This window comes from Labeo rohita, chromosome 15, assembly GCF_022985175.1.
Source record: "Labeo rohita strain BAU-BD-2019 chromosome 15, IGBB_LRoh.1.0, whole genome shotgun sequence".
NCBI classification, from domain to species: Eukaryota; Metazoa; Chordata; class Actinopteri; order Cypriniformes; family Cyprinidae; genus Labeo; species Labeo rohita.
Window position 1 is genome coordinate 12040650 of NC_066883.1, and position 16582 is coordinate 12057231.

Below are 16582 nucleotides of genomic sequence, written 5' to 3' on the forward strand. Positions count from 1 at the left end.
TAGAAGTTATCTTAGTGAGTCAGCCTGCCTTTAAGGTACAAACTTAATGCTAGTAATCAGAGAAAGGCTTTTTAAAGTTATTTTAGAGGCATTTTATTGGGACAGGACAGTGAAGGAGAGATGGCAACAACTAGGGATTAGAGTTGGGGATGGGATCAGGAAAAAAAGACGACGAGCTAGAAATCAAACTTATGAGCACTGCCCATGAGGCAGTCTCTGACATAGATGGGCAATTTACAAGATCTTTTTTATTTGTATTGCTAGCTACAATCCCATAACAATTTACGAACCTCGTACATATTTTCTGCCAACACGACAAGCTTCTGTCATGTAGTGTGCACTAGGCTTAAGAGTTTTGCAAGTCTGTTGTTCTACTTTCTTGTACCTCATTAGGCTAACGTGGTTTGTTTCCGAGTTTCCCCTCATCTGGTCAGTACAGCTTGACAGCGTTTTTAAAGTCAGTGGCTTAACCATAGTTTACGCCATCCATGGTGAATAAGCTGTCTTAATAATGTACATCCTGCAATATCCCACAGCTTCTTGACACGCGCACCCTTAAGGTGAATTAGAAGTCACTACGAGGGCTTGTATTAACAAGAATCCACTGTGGTCACTCGCGCTGTAAATTAAATTTGATATTGATTCAAAATTCCGTTATAACACACCCCACGGGGCACAGTGTGTCTTGCTGCCAGCGCTCAGAGGTGGCTATGGCAACAGCTTGGAAAAGTGCTTAGCGACGGCAGTACTGACCAGTGTGGGGACTCAAGCCTACACACTCTACAGATACTGTTTAACATGATGAGAAAACACTTACCACACAGTGCTCTCCAACGTCCCATTTTTGAGAACATAAGCAATAGTGTTTTCTGCGTCTCTACAGACACTTTCTGTTCAAGCCTGGCGGGACTTCGCCCATGTACTGCACAACTTCACCTGGCTACCCTCTGACATCCAGCACTGTCTACTCTCCCCCTCCCCGGCCCCTGCCGCGGAACACCTTCTCACGGCCTGCCTTTAGCCTGAAGAAACCCTACAAGCACTGCAACTGGAAATGTGCTGCCCTCAGTGCCATCCTCATCTCCGTCACCCTGGTGTTCCTGTTGGCTTACTTTATTGGTAAGTTCACTCCTCTACATTCTCATCCACCCTTAAAATTGCAACGAAGGTGTTACATAAATCAGAGATGACTTATCTGTTTCTTTTTTGGTTCTTGAAGCAAAAACTTTGCAGCTCTTAGTTGATATATGATTGTTTAGCTGATCTCCCAGGGAGGTCAGGCTGGTTTTTCAGATGGTTTAGTTGGTTTACCGAGCTGGCCAGGCTGGTCTTCAGCTGGTTTAAATGGTCAGTTAGGCTAACCAGCTGACAGGAGACCAAAGCTCTTCTAAAAACAGACCAACCTGACAAGTGGAAACCAACTTGGTGGTCACCTTAGATTGATTTAATAGGGTTATCTATATAAAACAAAATAAATATCGTTGTAAAGGTCAAAGCGATGTTTTGTCATTTAAACATTTCAGCTCTGATTCCAAGCTGCTGATGTTTATCAGTACATTGCCTCAAAAAATGCTGATATGACTTTTGTGTTGAATTTGATCTGTTTCCACATTGTGCCAGAGTAGCGGCACATAAAGATGCTGTATGTGATTCCATTTTCAATCATTTGAAAGCTCAGCTCCTGCAGATTACAGTTAACATTATTGATTTCTCACATTGTTAGGAAATTTCAGTGTCCCACAACTGTATTCAGCTTGGTCAGTGAACCAAATCAATAATGGACAACAGATACAATGAGATATGATTGAGCCATAGGCAACAGTCCATGCTGGTTGTGGTTTGATTTTTCCTATGTGGATAACATTTCTGTATTTAAACAGTGACTACACCGAAACATTAAGTGTTTGTGATATATTACGGCTATGAACACTGACAACTGTTGTGCGGAATGTTACTAGGTGTCTGCTAGTAATTCTGTTACGCGTTTCATATAATCCCATGAAAGAAGTGGAAAATCCAATGTACATGTGAGAAGATGAGAGCTAGTCTAGCAGTTCCAAACAAAGTGTGTCTATACCTTGAAGAGTAAATCAATAATAACAATAACGTTTTGTATAACCCAATATCTTTTATAGGACAGCATGAAATGGGTTTGCATAATGTGTGCCTGCTTAGCATGTAAATTGTTACGTGTAATCTCAAATAGAGCCCACAGAATGAAATAATATTTTTTCAACTTGAAAATATGGGGGGAAAAAATTGAGTGCAAAGTCATTTGCACAAGGTGCATCCAAATGGAGATCTCACAGATGTGTCTTCATTATTAGAGATAAACAGCTTTCCAGAGCTTAGGCACTGAGAAAAAAAGTGTTGTGTAAAAGAACTGAAATGGACTCTAACCATCCATCCATCCATCCATCCATCCATCCTTTTTGACTTCAAAAAGAAGAAAGCAAAAACATAATTGCTACTCTGTGTTTCTGTACAGTGATTTGGAACCTATATTAAATCTGTTTGCTGATAATGCTAATTGCTGAGCTTTGTTTAAAACTCCATTTTAAGGTACTCTTGTGTGCTTTGTATGAGGTACACTGTGTGGTGCATGTGACTGACCTTAACAGCTGCCTATGTAAAATGCCTAGTTCTTTCATGAAACTCTAGATGGCACAGGCTGATGGGTGTTAATGTAACTGATGGTATTCACAGCCTCATATGACTTGGCACAAGCTGATTGGTTCATGTCGCATACGCAGCCTCTGAAACCCTCCAACTTCCCCAGCTCCACCTGTATAGATCTGCTATGGGTTATTTTATATGCTATTTGTGCAGGCACGTCCTGACTTTGCTGAGTTAGATGTGTTCCTGGATCAACATATTTTGTTGACCCTGGAACAACATTTTAACCCAAAAATTTAATCTTGACCACATCCTTACACCTAAACCTAACCTTACCCATGAGTAATCCCTAAAATCAGAGGAAATGATAGATGAATGACACTGATGTACAAGGACCAAGGACCACTAATTGTAAGCCTAAACTTCACAAAAACGATAAACTGTTTTTTCAAATCTGATTGGTTAATCACAATGTTGTTCCAGGGTCAACAAAAATGTTGATCCAGGAACATGTCGTACTTGGTAAAATCAGGTTCTGCATTTGTGCAGCAGCAGTATGTCTTAAATACTCACAGCACAGTATTGCCATATGCTTTGGCAGTAGCAAGTTCCTGTACTTGTGTGCAGCAGCAATTCAGCAGCAGCGTAGCAGATCTAGCAGTGTTTTGAGATCCATGTTCAAAATCTAGTAGGCTGCCTGCCTAGAGGTTTAAGGCATCATAGATATGCTCCAGGTGAGAAGGCCTTTGTTCCAAACAGTTGGCAGCTGTCTTCATGCTGTCTTCAAAGATCCATCATTATGCTCAATTATGAGGTAGAAGGCATTGCAAGAAATGTTTCCTCATTTTTTTCTACCGCAATAATTATGTACAGTATGCAGTATTTTTTCCTCATTAACTTATTGCTGCAATCAATTGTGAGTCATGCCTCCTAAGTGCTTCCTCCAAGAAGCTCTATTTGTGTTCCATGCAGAATCGGTGCCTATGTAGAGCATTCATTTTCTCTCTTGTGGTGTCTTAAAAGGCATCTGCTTAGCAGCCAGCGGCTCACTAAATTTTGGAACAAAACTAGATACTGTTGTCTACATTAAATGCCTAAGCACCATGCTTAATGAAGTTATTCTCTGAGTTAGCTAGAGGGCTAGTTAAGCTCTGACCTTGTTAGGAGCCCTGCACAGCCCACCAAGCCGATGTATCTTAATCACTTCATGTAATTACAAACGCCCCACCCCATCCTAACCCTTTTCCAAAATCAAGCTCATCTCCCTGTGCACCTCAGGTAAACACGCATGAAACCGTAGCTCGCCCTGAGAATCTGGGATTCAATCAACAACAAGGGGTCACATTTAATTAAAAGCTGATGAGAAAATATATTTAATTTCAAGTGCAATTAATTATGTAGGCCTGTAATTGGAAACTCTAGCTGTGTTGTCTAATGAACCCAATTAAACCTCCTGACAGATGTTTTTGACTTGCTGCATAGTTTTGCCATTTTCCCTCTGTTCTTTTTCTGTGGAGTTTGCAAGAACCGCTTCCTTCAAAGGAGTGAGATCGCAGAATTGGGAGTGGTGTGCCATTTTCTCAGTGGTAGCATGCTCATTAAGAAGGTCATTATGTCCTCGGCATCTGAAGGTCATCAGCTTCCCTCTGTGTTCATTTCTTAGCGTGCTGGGCCCTCATTGTACAGCCCAACATGCAACCTCAGTCATAGCCACGAGACGCTCACTCCAACTGTCGATTGACTTTGAAGCGCCAGTCTTTTGTTTTCCGCCTCTTTGTTTCTTCATTATTACAATCAGCTCAGTGTATTTCCAGGTTTACCTTCAGCCAAATGTATTTTTGTCAACCCAGGGTGTTGGATTGTCAAGGGATTGATGTTCTGGGGTTGAAAGGACTGGTGGTGTTTATCAGACTTATGTAGGTTGTGTAGGTTGTGGGTTTGTGTCACAGCAAAGTTTGTGGTAGCCTAAATTATAATGAGGAGACTTGCTTTAACCTAAATGTGAAAGACTTTGCAACTGGGAAGTTAGGTCACAGTCATGCTCGGTCACCATGGTACCCTTGAGCATGACACTTAGCACCAGGTTGCCCCAGGGGAACTTTCTTTGCAATTAGCGCAGCATCACTTTGGACAAAAAACGCAGTGTAAATGGGCAAGTTTGCTAGTAACTGCCTGCTGAAAGAAGCTGTTTTGTCAAGACATTATGGGTAAGCGCGTTCTCTTTGGCCAGACTTTATACGTGCTCTTACCAGAGTAGAGATATTATTCACTCCTGACAGATTCCTCTAAGCTTTAGTGTGAAAGTGAAAAATGGCTTAAGACTTTTTGATCTACTAACTTGCTGATGATGTGCATTTCACTGCCTCTTATTTATAGTCAACAGTCTGAACTTGAAGTGAGACCAGAGGAAGGCACATAGAAAAGAGGAAGTTCCACTGGGAGTTTTGGTGAAAAGACGAGGCACTCATGACTGGGGAAACTTAACACTCAAGAGTGTTCTCCAAGGTCTCACTGGTTTGTCTACAGATTGATTTGACACCCACATGTATTTTTTAAGGGTTTGAAATCCATGTGTGCTCAAAGAAAGCCAGCAAGTAACAAAGATAAGCATTTCCTCAGTCAAGAACAAATTCTTCACTGAATGAAGTAGTCTCCCTCAACAACCTTCCATTCTAATAAATGTAAACTCTCCAAATACCTACTTTAACCATGTGTAAAACAAGGGCACTGCTCAAACCTGTCATCCTGTTTGTCTCGCTTCAGTGGTGACTGGCACCTTCACATTAGCCTTTCTGTCTTAAGATAAGTTTCTTGGTAAAGATTCCATAGTCGAATATGAGATGGCTGGCCAAAAAGTCGTGCGTACCCGGATCCTTGCAGAAGGGGTGTCAGAGTAATTAGACTGCTAATGAGAGGACTGAGAGCTGCCGTGTTCAACGCTCATCCATTCAAGTGTCTAAGGGGAATTAATTAACCATATGTTTGCTAATGTGCCCTGTCCATTCTATGATGGATGAGCAAGAAATGGCATTTCTCAACCCGTGACTACTCTGCCCCCAGATCCCAGCATTGTCCTCTTTTTTTGACCTGGGATAAAGCTGTTGTTGGAGGTAAATATGGTGTCTTTTGTTGTTGTCTGTTTCTCCAGAGGTGCTGCAAAGGTTTGAAACACAGAAGTGGAACAGTAATGAGCTTGTGTTCCTCTCAGACTGAAGCAGTAGTTTGTTCAAGCTTTTTGCTTTCTAATTGGCTTGCACGGATCTGCCAAAGTGGCCTGCCAAAATAGAGATTGTAGGGACGGTTGTGTGCGTCCAGACTTGCATTTCAGCACGGCTGCCGTTTTATTCTCAACAGGTCGTGGGGTCTTTCCACTTGCCGTTCCAGCGGGACCCTCATTAAAAAATACCAAGCTTAGTCCGCCTCCACCTGTCCGTGCTTTGCTCCTTGCTCAGGGAGCCTGCCTGACAGCTGAGAGAGAGAGAGAGAGAGAGAGAGAGAGAGAGAGAGAGTTTAGATGATGGAAGAGTTTGGGCTAGCCGGAGAAACATATTTCATAAGCTGGACTCTTCCCAACGCACTCTGGAAATCATAGATACCGGGACAGCTCGGACATAAATCATAATGAGGTTTGGTAGTGGGGGGTAGCCGGGAAGTGTGTGAGGTATTTTACATCAGAGCTAGACAGGAGAAGTTGCAAAGGGGTCCAGATGGAAGATGGGCCCCTTGAAGGAGCAATTACTTGGACATTTGGAACGACACCTAGACCCATGATGCCTTTGATTCGATTGTCCACCCCCACTGCCCATGCGCCGTCTGCACTCTTCACTTCCTCCCACAGAGCCACAAATCAACCAATGTGCAGCAGAAAAACCGAGCGAGCTAAAGGAATGCCTTACTCGATCTTGGGTGATGACAAACCAAGCCATCTGTCTCGTAGCGTGTCTGTCCGCCTTTGACATAGTCAATTCCAGCGGTACCGACGGGGGCGGAGGCGCTTGGTCGTTTGCATTTATATTGTCTCTCAAGACAGCCTCGACTTTTTATCGCCTCCACAAATGCTCTCTTGCAAAAGTAACGGCAACATTCAGACCTTTCTTCAGGAATGCCCGAATCTGTCGGAATGCAATCAACAAAATGCGTGGCCTGCAATTTTCCAAATGGCTATTGATTGAGTAAGCCAGAGGATGGCCACTCTCATCCGCCGTGGCAACGCCTGTCAAGGGCTTCATCCTTTTTCAGGCCACATTTTCACCATTTAGTAAATGCAGGGTGGTTACCACGTAATATGGCTTTAATTAATGGTCAAACATGCAAAGAGATGTGAAGCAGAACTCTCCATTTGTCACGACTAGTTTGATCCGCAGTCTGTGAGCTGTGCGCTGGGCTTTTAAAACTGCCAATTTGATGCTTCTGGTTAAGCTAGGGCAAGCACATCTTTGCAGAATCTTAAGGATCATTGATTTTACAACATGTAAAGCAGGACAAAGGATATCCAACCAAAGACCCAATGAAGCAATTAGACAAACCTCTTTGCTTTTCTTTGAAAATGAATTCAGGCACGTCTTTCCCTTCGTAAACACAACTCTAACCAATCAGCCCCTACTCAGTGAGGCATTTCTCTCTTAGTTTCATTATTAATAATGAACTGGTGCACCCCCCCCACCCACCCCCAAACATCACTAATGAACAAAGTACCTCCATTACTACTACAGTTCATACCATATGTATTTGTATTAGATTGGTTTGGAAATAAAAGAGCCTTCAACAACTTACAACAACACCCAACAACATGAAATTGCATGAAACAGTTTGATTTGTATGATTCATCTGATTGGACTTGGATTGTAAAGGTGTTTAACACAGCATACCTACAAAGAGCATGACAGTCAATGTTACTTAACAGGGTGTATGATTATGAGCATCGTCTTAGTCTCTTGTAAACACCTAAAATGAGGCGGCAGTGTTAGTGTCCTCACTTCTTTTTGTTCTGGTATTTTTTTTAAGAATCTGCTGAACAATTTTTACGATTCTGTCACACAAAAATCAAGATTGAGTGGAGGTCTGATAATTATGCCAGCTATATGTTTCTTTCACAAATGTTTTGACAGAAGAATAAATCATTCATTTAGACCTTTTCTCACCCTGATTGAGACAAGATATTTGCCGCTACACAAAACAAATACATTGTCACCTCTCTGAGATATTGAGTGGAGCGGAAAAGTAATTTTAGCCCTGAATTGTCACTACAGGTTGTCAAGAGAGTGTGGCAGAGAAAGCCACTTGTGCAATTTGAAACCAGCTCTGTACTTACGAAGGAGAAACAGGAACTCACGTAGGGAGAGAAATGGAGCATGGGAAAGAGACAGCCTCGAGATCATTTGTTTTATCTACTCCGACATCGCCGTAGTCCACCATAGTATGTCTCGACAGCAATTGTCTTACATACTGTGGCTGGATCCCAATATGCATACTATCGGTAATATAGTAAGAATATCTCATCCCTAATCACGGTGTGTTGATATTAGTATGCCAAAAGTGCCTGGATGCTATATTATTTTTGAAGCATGCTTACTTCTCCACTTTTTAACTTACAGATTAGTCCAGCCAATAGTAGAGCAAATGTTGTTATATCAGGCTGCTCTTAATCTTTTGATAGCACAGTTTTGATTAATAATGAATTCTAATTAATTTTGCTACATGCTAACATTTAAAATACAAACGCAAACAGAGCACAATGCATTTTATGATATTTTAGTCAATCCCAATACTGCCATAACGTTTCAATGCAAACACAAAAGGATATACTTTCCAATTACCAGTAAAGTAAACACTTTTAATGTGAATTGGTATTCCCATACTCTAACCCATATTCTAGCATAACAATCTTAATTAAATTCTTTGGTTATTTACATCCTGTGCTTAGAACTTCTATTCTGTGCAAGAAAGAGCTCCAAGGCCTTTTGTTGGCATTTTATTTGCTGACTGAAGACTTCCAGGACAAGGTTTTGCCTGGCTAAGCTGGTCCTGACCATTCTCATCCTGGTGATCCATCATGCCTCGCCCCTCCTTCCCTGTTCACTGCGCCATCAGAGTTCATTCCAATGGTTGCTTCTTTTGTTGACCTTGTGAAATATCGCAGTGTCTTCTAGTGCTGCTCATGCATTCATCCGTACCTCTTGTTGTGTTCTTGCTGACTTGATAATTTCCTTGTCTCTTTAGCCATGGGGGGGTATTAGTAAGCTAATGGGGATGAAAAGAAAAGTTGCCCTATGGCCCCTGGCTTTTCACCCTGTCGGTTGTACAACATTTTTTCTCTAAGGGTGGGGGGATGTATCCCCACCCACCCCCTTGTTGTTTTCACAGTGCCTTAAAAATGTGTATACACTACTGGTCACAACTTTGGAACAAGTGGCAACACATTAGATTAGGGAACACTATTGACTATAAAAATTATAAAGCACATATTAAAACAGGACCGTATTCTGGATCACCCTACCCAGTACCTAAGCATTACTACTATTTGAGGTTTATTGAGGGAAAATTCTTAGTTAATAGTGAGTATCTGTTTGCTAATCTAACGTGTTTCCAAGAATTTTATAGATTTTATTTATGCTCTTATGTAAGATTATTGCAATTTAAAAGAACTGTATTATATTTGAATACATTTAAAATGTAATTTATTCCTGTGATGGCAAAACTTGATTTTTCTTCAGTCTTTAGTCACATCAATCTTCAGTCACAGAAATTATTGTAATATGCTGATTTAGTGCTCAATAATTATCAGTTATTATACTAATTATTATTAATGGTTCTCAGTGTGAATAAAAGTAATGATTTTTTAATTTTTTTAAATTACTTTTGAATGGTAGGGTATCACTGTTTACACAAACATATTAAGCAGCAAAAACTCTTTTCAACACTGATGATAATGATTAGAAATGTTTCTTGAGCACCAAATCAGCATATTAGAATAATCATGCTGAAAATTCAGCTTTGCATCACAGAAATAAATAAAATGTAAAAAATATGAATAGAAAAAAAGAAAGCTGTTCATTTAAATTTTAGTAATATTTCACTGTACTACACTTTTTACTGTATTTGGTCAAATAAGTGCAGCCTTGGTGAGCATAAGAGACTTTTTTCAACAACATTAAGGCCTGGTTTCACAGACAGGGCTTAGACTAAGCCAGGATTAGGCCATAGTTCAATTAGGACACTTAAGTGATTTTTATAAACGTGCCTTAGAAAAAACATTACGGGTGTCCATCTTGAGACAAAACAAAGGCATTGATATTTTTTAAGATCAATCAATGCAAGTTTCTTTCAGTTGAAACAGCTCAGACTTAGATTTTAGTCTGGGACTATGATTAAACCTTGTCTGTAAAACCGGGGGTTTATTCAGCATTTAAATTAGAAAATCTCATTGATGAGAAAGAAAGTCCATTGGAAAATCCAACAACCGCAATGACGTCATATAAAGCTGCAATGGACTGTGGTTCTCCTGGTGCTCTTAAACTGCCAAAGATTAATCAAGTCAAAACATATTTGTTTTCATACAGCCTTGGTTTAATTACCCCACAGCCTTCAGGATGTTAATTTCCTGATGCAGTGTCTATAGTATTCCTTAGTGAATCTAATTTAATTACAATAATGTACACCAAGGCACATGCTCAGTAATCACCGCTCCAACACACGTAAATTTACCATCTGCCGCTGCTCTTTCTCCGCAGCCATGCACCTCTTCGGACTCAACTGGCATTTGCAGCCAATGCAGAGGCAGATATATCAGCTGACGGAGGATAACACGAGTGGCCTACATCTGCCCACAGATCTGGGCTTGCCGCCTCTGGGCAACACAGGTCTAGAGTTTCCGGACCGAGGAAGCAAAGATGACGGTATGTCCTAAAGTCTGATGTTTTAAAGTCAACACAAACCCAAAAACAACGGTTAGTTTGTTCCCGGTGGTATTATGCATGTTATTTATCCCTAGATTTGGCTTTATTCTAGTATGGCATGTCCAGTTTACATGGTCCAGTCAGTTCCCAATGGATAAAATCAAGTTCTGCCCTACATTTTCTTGTTGAATATTCCGCTTCGCTTAGATAAATGGATTTTGAATGCCGTTTCATGTTGATTTTTTTTTTTTTTTTTTTTTTTTTTTTTTAGATTTGTCAAAGAGTGATCCTTATTAGACTGCAGATAAATAGCAGCCTTGATGTGAATAGGCAGCAGCTCGACAAGTTTGGCTGGGGAAAAAAAGAAGTTCTTCCAGTCTTGATTAACCTTAAACCATGTTTTTTGGCCAAGTGTTTGAACTCGTGCCCTTCAGTCAACTCATATCCGACAACACATTCCAACATTTCAAGCTAATTTCCTGCCAGATTCGCATGAACTCATCTCCCGCTAATTTCGCTCAGCGCTGGCCAGTATTATAACGTCTTATTTTTGATTTTCAAAGACTTCAAGATCCAGGATTATTTGTCAGCCAGCTCCATGCTGTGACCAGTCTCAGTTGCTTGCCATGAGATCTGCATTACAATCCAGTGGAAGTTGCAGGGAAAATGGGAAGGGTATTATTTGTTCCTGGAAGAACGAATGGCACAGCTTTAGGGATTGAGTATCCAGGGGCTCAAGGCAGATTAGAATATGCCCCATCCAGAAAGCCATGCATTCCTTTCATCTCCAAGACTGGACAAGAGTTTTCCTGGCAGCGGAAGAAAGCAGACATTAACCCCCATGGTCATGGAGACGGAAGTTCGTACAGTAGGAAAAGTTCACTTTTTCCATGAGCGCAGCCCATATTTAGCCATTTGATTTGCCACAGGCCTTGGACAAAAGGTGGGAGATCAGACCATTACCATATAGATGAGTCGCCGAGACGTCTTTTTTCATTTAGAAGCTGGCAGAGAGGGAGCGAGCGAAACCACAAACACGGAGGCTATAGCGGTGCCTCTGTTTGAGTGACATCTGCGGCTGAGGGGAAATCGATAGGCCGGGCTTTTTAATTCTGACTGTCAGAGTAACATTGTCATCAGGAACACAGCAAATCAATCCGGTGTCACTGTGCTGTACATCCCTGGCATTAACTTAAATAAACACTGTACCGGAGAGGTTTTCTGACCATCTTGCACCTTCTAGTAATCAGTTCAATTACCCGTAAACATATTATCTGGAAAGTGCCAGTGAGACCTTGTTTAAATTCATGCATTCGCCAACTCAACTGGACGTTTCTGTTTTGCCATGGGCTATGGAATTTGTAATTTACTCAGCAGCAGCAGGAAAAAAAGGTTTAAGGTTTTTTTTTTTTTTTTTTTTTTTTTTTTTTTTTTTTGATTCAGTATTTCCACTCCAATTTCATAAACTGTTCAGATGTTTTAAATTGTATAAATTGTAAAAAAAAGAAAATCCAATCGTTCGTCATTCTCAATGATTCTCATATATATATAATTGTGTAGTTATTTTGCATAATAGTAATGGGCATACAGTTTTTTGGGGTGGTAATAATGACTGGTCCTAATAGTCTTAAAAATCTTTTATTTATTTTAAGTTTATTTTATTTTTTTTAATGGAAAATAGAATTTCTTATTTTTGTTTTCTTTGCTTTTTTCTTGTCCAGTCATGTTTTTGACAGTTTTCGTAAAGTTCGGGATTTCGTAAAAAATCGGGAGACTATTCAGGCCAGAATCAAAACATTTTTTTTTCTAAACAGAGCATGCATGCTAAATGGTAATTGTTTGTTTTAAAATCTATGGGATTATATGACAAATACATTTGCCAAACATTCCCTTTGCCTTTCGTCAGACAAAGTTTCTCCTTCAACTCACTTCACTGGTTAAACTAGTGTTACTGTGTAATATGTCTGCATATTAGACTGGGAATGGGATATAAAGTATGTAAACATTGAAATTTACACACATCAACAAAACAGCCTGATTAAAAGGCTTATTTTACTTCCATCACAAGGTTTCAGGGCATTTTCAATTAAATCAAATATGAAGGATCCGCTTTTGTTTGTTTGTCCCTTCCATTCATCCATCAATAGGTTATAGACGTAGCATATTCCCCCAAGATTTCATATAATTTTGTGGCATATTATCGTCTCAAAGACTAATCTCAAAAGCTTTGACATAAACAGACATCTTGAATAAATTGTTCAGATGTTTTCAACTGTAATATCTAATCGTTCGTCATTCTCAATGATTCTCATATATATAAAAGCTTTTTTGGGGGGTGGATTTTAATAATGGCTGGTCCTAATAGTCTTAAAAAAATCGTATTAAAGCTTAATTTTTTTGATGGAAAATAGAATTTCTTATTTTTGCTTTCTTTGCTTTCTTGTCCAGTCATGACAGATTTCGTAAAGTTCGGCCAATGACAAAGTATGCGGCATAAAAGAATTTTCACAACACGTGTAATTGCGACTGATGTGGTAATGCGTTATGTGGAGGTGGTAAATTGGAAGGCGGGAAAGCATGTCCTGTCTCTCCAGATATAGCACGCTGCAAATGATTGACTTTTGAGGAGACTGCCATCTGCTGTAGCGCGTGTAGCCCGATGCGAAAGCTGCCTGAGAGTCCTCTGGGCTCTCTTTGCAAGGATGTCTGCTTTTGTCGCCATCACTGCGGAAATTGGCCAATCCACCTGAGCGAGCAGATGTTGCCATTTCCTCAGGGTCCAATGAGGAGGGTACATCAGCATTAGGTGCAGGGGCGTTTTCTCTGAGGACGCAAGGGAGGCACTGCCTCAGAAAAATTCTGATGAGTAAATAATTGATACAAAAAATAAAACAAATATATAAACCACCCTTTTTTCACAAAGCAAGGCTGAATCAAAATCCAAATCAAACAAACTTGAAAAGACTTGATCTGTAACATAAAAACACTTTCTGTGTTTAATGTAGGTTTGAGGATGAACAAGTCGATTACAACGTAATGTAAAAAGCATACTATATACATCTCCCACAAACAATCTTGAGTTTTAGTACCTGTGAAGTTTTAGCTTAGGAAAGCTCTTCATGTTCAGTGGTCAGTGTGGCTATTTATTCCTGATGTGTGTGATGGAAAATCAGCAAGAGGGTCATTCACCCGGTACACTGACCCTCTGCTTGCACCATATGGTAGATTTATGAGGCATCAAGCTGACTGATAGATCTCATTTTCCACAGGTAAACTAGATGGCTTTTTCCCAGAGGATAGCTTCATAGACATGGGCGAGATAGACGTGGGCCGCAAAGTCGCCCAGCTGATCCCACCTGGAATCTTCTGGAGGTCGCAGGTCTTTATCGACCACCCCATGTACCTCAAATTCAATGTGTCCCTCAGTAAAGATGCCTTGGTGGGAATCTACGGAAGAAGAGGCCTACCTCCGTCACATACACAGGTGGGTCAGATAAGTCCATTCAAATGAATAACAATGTTAATCCAAATGTTGAAGTTTGTTGAATTTTAACATTTTAATGAGAATGAAAGTAGAAGAAGTTGAAAAAAGAATTAGGAGACTATTCAGGTCAGAATCAAAACATTTAGCTTTTACAAGTAGAGTGTGCATGCTAAATGCTAAATGCTAATTGTTGTTTTTTTGCATTTTTAAAGCTAAATATATGACAAACATGTTTCCCAAACATCCCCTCTGCCTTTAGTCAGACAAAGTTTCTCCTTCAATTCACGTCACTGGTTAAACTAGCAGATTAGACTGGGAATGGGATAGAAAGTATTTAAACATTGAAATGTACACACATCAACAAAACAGCCTGATTAAAAGGCTTATTTTACTTCCATCACAAGGTTTCAGGGCATTTTTAATTAAATCAAATATGAAGGATCCACTTTTGTTTGTTTGTCCGTTCCATTCATCTGCCAATAGGTTATAGACGTAGCGCATTCCCCCGAGATTTCATTTCATTTTGTGGCATATTATCGTCTCAAAGACTCATCTCAAAGGATTTGACATAAACAGACACTTAATTTCAGTATCGAACACAGAGCATCTCAGCCTCCCTGTATTGATTTGGTTCATATGTGCAGTGGTATTGTGTCGCTGAAAATTACTCCAAGACCTTGGCTGATAGACTCTTTCAGTTGAGCCATGCCAACCAATAAGAGAGATTTTACGTTTTTCTTCTCTTCAATTTTGTGCAAACAGATTTATTTTGTAAGTGTGTTTTTTAATAACGCGTATGTGTGTGGATACGGTAAGGTATGACGTGTTTAATTGGATTTCAGCTTTTAGCGGTCCATTATGTTCAGTGTTATTGCTTGATTTGTCACTTTGCTTATGCACAACTGTCAAATAAGAATGTCACAGTCATATGTCATCCCAAAATTGAAAGAAATGAGAACTTATATTTTACATACACAACTGTTTAAAGTTTGGGGGCCAAGGTTATTAATTTATTTATTCATTCATTCATTTTTAAATAAGAAATGAATACTTCTATCAAGCAAGGATGCGTTTAAATTTATCAAAAGTGACAATACATGTATACATGTAAAAATCTTTCAAATAAATGTTGTTCTCTTGAACTTTCTTTTCATCAAAGAATCCTGAAAATTATGGTTTCAGCAAAAATATTAAGCGGCACATTTGTTTTTAACATAATTGTAACATAACATAAGAATAATGTTTCTTCAGTGTTTCTTCCACCAAATCAGCATATTACAATAATTTCTGAAGGGTCATGTGACTTTGAAGACTTTGAGGTAATGGCTGCTGAAAATTGAGCTTTGCCATAACAGCAATAAATAGCATATTTAAAAATATACTACTCTTATTTTAAAATATACTATTTCACAGTATTACAGTTATTACTGTATTTGTATCAAATCAATGTGTCCTTAATGAGTTTATAATGATATTAAAATCAGCAGAAATTAAAGGAAGTACCAAAAATTCTTTTTTTTTTTTTTTTTTTTTTAAAAAAGGTGACATATAACCCATACAGGTTTGAGGGTGTGAGATTCAGAATTGGACATATATTAGCATAAATTGGTATAGTGTTAGCAGCTGTCTTTTCACACCTTGCATTAGTCCCCTTTTCACAGTCACAATCTGCCCTTAGAGACCAGCTCCTGTTGGCTCCAACGTGCACGACTTATCAGCTCCTGGAGGCTCATGTGTCATTCCTAATGCTTGTTTGTGGTCTGTCTGTCTCTCCTTGTCTCCAGTTTGACTTTGTGGAGCTGTTGGATGGCCGTCGGCTTCTGACGCAAGGGTTGCCAGGCCTTGAGGGTCCGCCTTTTCCAGCCCAGCAGCGGAGCCTGATGCCACTCACAAGTCACGATACAGGCTTTATACAGTACATGGACTCTGGCATCTGGCACTTGGCTGTGTACAATGATGGGAAGGAGACGGAGCAGGTGTCCTTTCTCACAACTGCAATCGGTTAGTACGATATTAAATAACAAAAATGCCATTGGAAGCTTTGCCTCAAAAATGCAACAGGTGTAGCTTTAAATGTGCAAATGGTAATTGATTCTGAAGTGACATATGTAAAAGAACATTTGCATGGGGCCTCGGTGATAATAGCCATGTTTTCTGATGAAAATGGCTGAACAGATTCACACGTGGTCGGGTATGTGACACATTCCAACTTGGCTGCTGAAATCCAATGTTATGCATAACCTGCCATTATAATGGCAAATTTAACAGATTCTGATCTCTTGAGTTTTCGTTTTCTTCCAATTCCCCTTCACTGGGATGGGATGACAGTGTAAATTTTTTGTGTGGTTAATTTCAAATGGTTCTCTGAGGCATAGATCATTCTTATTGCCATGCAAGCTGTCAAATACTAGTCCTCTGGAAAGATTTTCAAAATAATTTCCTTGTAAACTCAGAGATATTGATTTCAAACAGAAATGAATTTGCCACACAACCCTTTTGTTTGTCAAAAACAGTAGGTAATTCATATGGGGGTTTTCTCTTGGGTGATGGAAGAAAAAAACGATCCTAGAGTCAGATGGCAATAAAA

General features: G+C 39.7%; 1 protein-coding gene across 6 annotated transcripts in view; it reads left to right on the forward strand.

Annotated features, from left to right (window-relative positions):
- The window catches only part of tenm4 (teneurin transmembrane protein 4), a 243565-nt gene that overhangs the window by 123620 nt on the left and 103363 nt on the right, over window positions 1–16582 (forward strand). For all 6 annotated transcript variants that reach the window (XM_051128614.1, XM_051128615.1, XM_051128616.1 and 3 more), the window contains 4 exons: window positions 884–1119; window positions 10347–10511; window positions 13781–13995; window positions 15780–15996. In XM_051128614.1, coding sequence (XP_050984571.1) covers window positions 884–1119; window positions 10347–10511; window positions 13781–13995; window positions 15780–15996 — 833 coding nt within the window. The remainder of the gene's footprint in view (window positions 1–883; window positions 1120–10346; window positions 10512–13780; window positions 13996–15779; window positions 15997–16582) is intronic.